This window comes from Acanthamoeba castellanii, assembly GCF_000313135.1.
Source record: "Acanthamoeba castellanii str. Neff unplaced genomic scaffold scf7180000084645, whole genome shotgun sequence".
NCBI classification, from domain to species: domain Eukaryota; phylum Discosea; order Longamoebia; family Acanthamoebidae; genus Acanthamoeba; species Acanthamoeba castellanii.
Window position 1 is genome coordinate 1,119,757 of NW_004457313.1, and position 3,380 is coordinate 1,123,136.

General features: G+C 66.1%; 2 protein-coding genes across 2 annotated transcripts in view; one reads left to right on the forward strand and one right to left on the reverse strand.

Annotated features, from left to right (window-relative positions):
• ACA1_096830 (FKBP12rapamycin complex-associated protein) overlaps positions 1 to 609 on the forward strand; it is a gene marked incomplete at both ends in the record, with an annotated part of 10,570 nt that extends 9,961 nt beyond the window's left edge. Inside the window, 3 exons of the mRNA XM_004334975.1 lie at positions 57 to 93; positions 216 to 381; positions 447 to 609. Coding sequence (XP_004335023.1) covers positions 57 to 93; positions 216 to 381; positions 447 to 609 — 366 coding nt within the window. The remainder of the gene's footprint in view (positions 1 to 56; positions 94 to 215; positions 382 to 446) is intronic.
• A 1,150-nt stretch (positions 610 to 1,759) lies between these two features.
• ACA1_096940 (uncharacterized protein) lies at positions 1,760 to 3,044 on the reverse strand (the record flags this gene model as incomplete). Its single annotated transcript, XM_004334976.1, has 2 exons — positions 1,760 to 2,882; positions 2,953 to 3,044. The coding sequence occupies 2 exons, from the start codon at positions 3,042 to 3,044 to the stop codon at positions 1,760 to 1,762; spliced, it is 1,215 nt and encodes a 404-aa protein (XP_004335024.1).
• Between the last annotated feature and the right edge of the window lie 336 nt (positions 3,045 to 3,380).

The following is a 3,380-nucleotide window of genomic DNA, read 5'->3' on the forward strand; positions in this document are numbered from 1 at the left end:
AACTGGCGTCTGCTCCAGCCCAAGTCGCCCTCCGACCCCACCCACGACGCCCCGAGCCCAAGATGCGCCAGCGGAGCTCCAGCGAGCAGGACGGTACTCGCTACAGCAGCCGCCGCACACGCCTAACCGCACACACGCACACGCGTGCGCACGCGCATAGTTTAACTCTGAATGGTGTGATGTGGGCGTGTGCGCACACGCACGCACACACGCAGATGGCGATCTGCTGGAATCGCCGTCGCGCGGGGAGACGCCCGAGATCTTCTCGCCTCCCTCTGGCGGGTCGCCGCACACCGGCACCTACCGCTCCAAGAGCATCCTGTCGCGCGCCGTGGCCAACGCCGAGCTGGCCTCCGGCACCGAGAACGGACTGAACGAAAGGTACGCGTGTGTGCGGTCGTGCGTGTGTGCAACGACTCACGCACGGGGGGGGGGCGCATTAATAGGGCGCTGAAGGTCATCGACCGCGTGTCGGCCAAGCTGAGGGGCAAGGACTTCAGCAAGGAGCAGAGCCTGGACGTGCCCCAGCAGGTGCAGCGGCTCATTGACCAGGCCACCTCCCACGAAAACCTCTGCCAATGCTGGACCGGCTGGTGCCCCTTCTGGTAGAGAGAGATAACCGCGCAGCCCACAAAAACCATATCATGGACCAAGCCCTGCTGATGCACCACCCTGCGCTCTCCGGTGGTGTGGTGAGATGATCTTTGGATGATGTAAATTGATTCTTCTACAGACCATTTATTTTTATATTTTATATTATTTTGTGTTTTATGTTGTGTTTTATGTTGTTTTGTAGGCTGTGATGGGGCGCTGGTGTAGTGGGAGCATGTAGGCCTTCTAAGCCTGAGGTGCGGGTTCGATCCCTGCGCGCCCCATTCACCCCTTTTCGCCTCCTCACAAGCAGACGGTCAGCCGGAGTGAGTCTTGTTAGTGGGGAGAGGAGGGGGGGTGAGGGGTGAGGGCCTGCTCCCCGTGTGCGCTCTGATGATGGCGCGGGCTACAACGCCCTCATCCACAGGTGCGGCACCGTGCGCTCGCTGGCAAAGTTGATCCGCCGGCCCACAAGCTTGGCTGGCGGTGTGCGACAGTGCTGGCATGGCCATCAAATTTGCATGTGTCTCGCCCGAGGTCTCGACGCAGCGGCCCCGCCACACGACCACGCGCGCTCTCCGCTCCCGACATGACGGTTTGTTCTTCTCCCTCGACGGACACGATTCCCGCAGGGTGCACCCGGCAGGTCGCGCAAGGCCCGTTCCAGGCGTGGAGTCCTCCAAGACGACCGGCGGGCACGGGGCCGAAGGCCTCGACGCCGTCTGGAGGCCGCGCGCAAACGACGAGAAGAAGTCTCCCGGCGGGCCTGCCGATGGGGACTCGATCGAGACGTCCGTACCGACGTCCACCAGGCCGGGGGGTCTTGACGTTGACGGCGACGAGCGAGGCTGATGACGGGCTTGCTTCTGTTTATTCTTCTTGCTCGACGCACCGCGATGCCGACGCGCGAGGGGGACGCAACGGCCAGTCCCGCGCGCGCGCGGAGAGAGAAGACACAGACCACACCGACCCGCCTGGAGCGGGGCAGACGTCACGCGAGCCGGTCGACTGGCAGCACCACGCGTTGGCCGATGGTTGGTTGGTAGGTTGGCATGGGAGCCGGCGTCGAACGCGGCCAATGGCGGAGAGTAGGAGAGAAGAGGGGGAAGAGTGTCTTCCCCGGGCGGGAAGCGGGGGTGGGAGTGGCTCGGCGGCAAGGTTGGTGCGATCACGGGCGGGACCGCCTGTCGTCGCGGTCGCGGTCGCGCTCCCTGTCCCTCCGCGTACCACGGGGCTCGTCGGCGGCGTCGCGCACGGGGGAGTGGGGCACGGGCGACGAGGGCACGGCCAACAGCTCCTCCACGGGGCTGATCGGCCCTTCGCTGGGCTGCTGCTGCTTCTGCTGCCCGTTGTCACTGTTGCTGCTGCTGCTGCTGCTGCCCATGCGGCGGTGCTTCTGCTGCTGCTGCTCCTCTTCCCTGGTGTGCCGGCTGCTGCCGCGCACCGGTGGCGACGGCGACCGCTCCTTGCGCTTGAGCCCTCTCTCCCGCTCGCGCTCCCGTTCGCGCTCGGCCGTGCGGCTGCTCGGGAGGGGAGGCCTGTCGGGGGCGGCGACTCGCCGCGTTGCGCCATTCGCGCTGCCCTCGCGCCTGCGCAGCTCCTCCAGCTCACGCTGCCGGCGGTCCCTCTCCCTGGCCCTCTCGCGTTCGCGCTCCCTCTCACGCTCCACCTCGCGTCGTCGCCGTTCGCGCTCCCTCTCCTCCGCCTCGCGCTCTCGCACTCTCTCTCGCTCCCTCGGCCTCGCCGGTTCCGCCGCTCTGGTGTCCCGATCCCCCCTCGTCGCCAGCTCTCGGCCGCTGCCGTCGCGCTGAGGCCTCTCGCGTTCGCGCGACCGCCTGTCGGCCGGCCGGCGGCGAGCGTCGCTCTCCTCCTTCATCGCCTTCTTCGCGCGGCTGCTGTCGTTGTTGTTGTTGTCCGACGCTCTTCGCCAGTGCCGGTCCTCCTTCTCGCGCTGCTCGGCATCGCTGCCGTCGGTGTCCTCGAACGCCCGCCGGAAGTCGCGCTCGCCGTCCTCGTCGTCGTCGTCGACGTGCGCCAACGGGTCGACCGTCGTCGCGGTGGTCGTCCGGTCACGAGCGGGCTCGGGCGAGTCGGCGGGCTGCGGGCGAGCGTCGGAGCTGGTGGCTTCGATCATCTCGCCCTCCTCCCGCTCCTCGTGGCGGTCGTCCTTGGGGGCACGTCGGGGCTCGGGGCTTCGTCGGTGTCGGGCCGGCGACGGGCTGCGGCGGTCCCTTGGCCTGGCCCGGTCGGCGCCCCGTTCGCGAGAGCGCGAACGCGAGCGGGTGCGCCGCCTGTGCCTGCGTGAAGCGGAAGAGTGAGCTGTTGCGGGCGGGTTGCTGGAGGGGTGGAGAGGTGGAGCACGAACCGCGCCTCTTGCTTGAGGACGAGGCAGTCTCTGGCGCGATGGCCCTCACGCTTACAACGATAGCATAAGATGCTGTGGCCGTTCTCATCTCCCTTTGAATTTGTTTAAGGAGAGATTGAGGAAAGATGGAAGTGTGAGGCACCGCCAGAAAGCTGTGGATGGAAGGAAAAAGATTGGGACATACCCCGCGGGGTGGCGATGCGTCCTGATTACGGCCTCGCTCGACTTTCAATGCACGACCAAAGAATGGAAATTTGTCGAGTGCCTTGCGCGCCTTATCGGCGTCCGCCGTGTGTGCGTAGTGAACGAACCCAAAGCCCTTCTTGAGGTCGAAGCTGGCAAGCGACCGAAGCCGGCGAACAGGCCGTACAGGTCCCTCTCCGTCGCGCTATCAGAAATGCAACTGATGAACAACCGCGACATC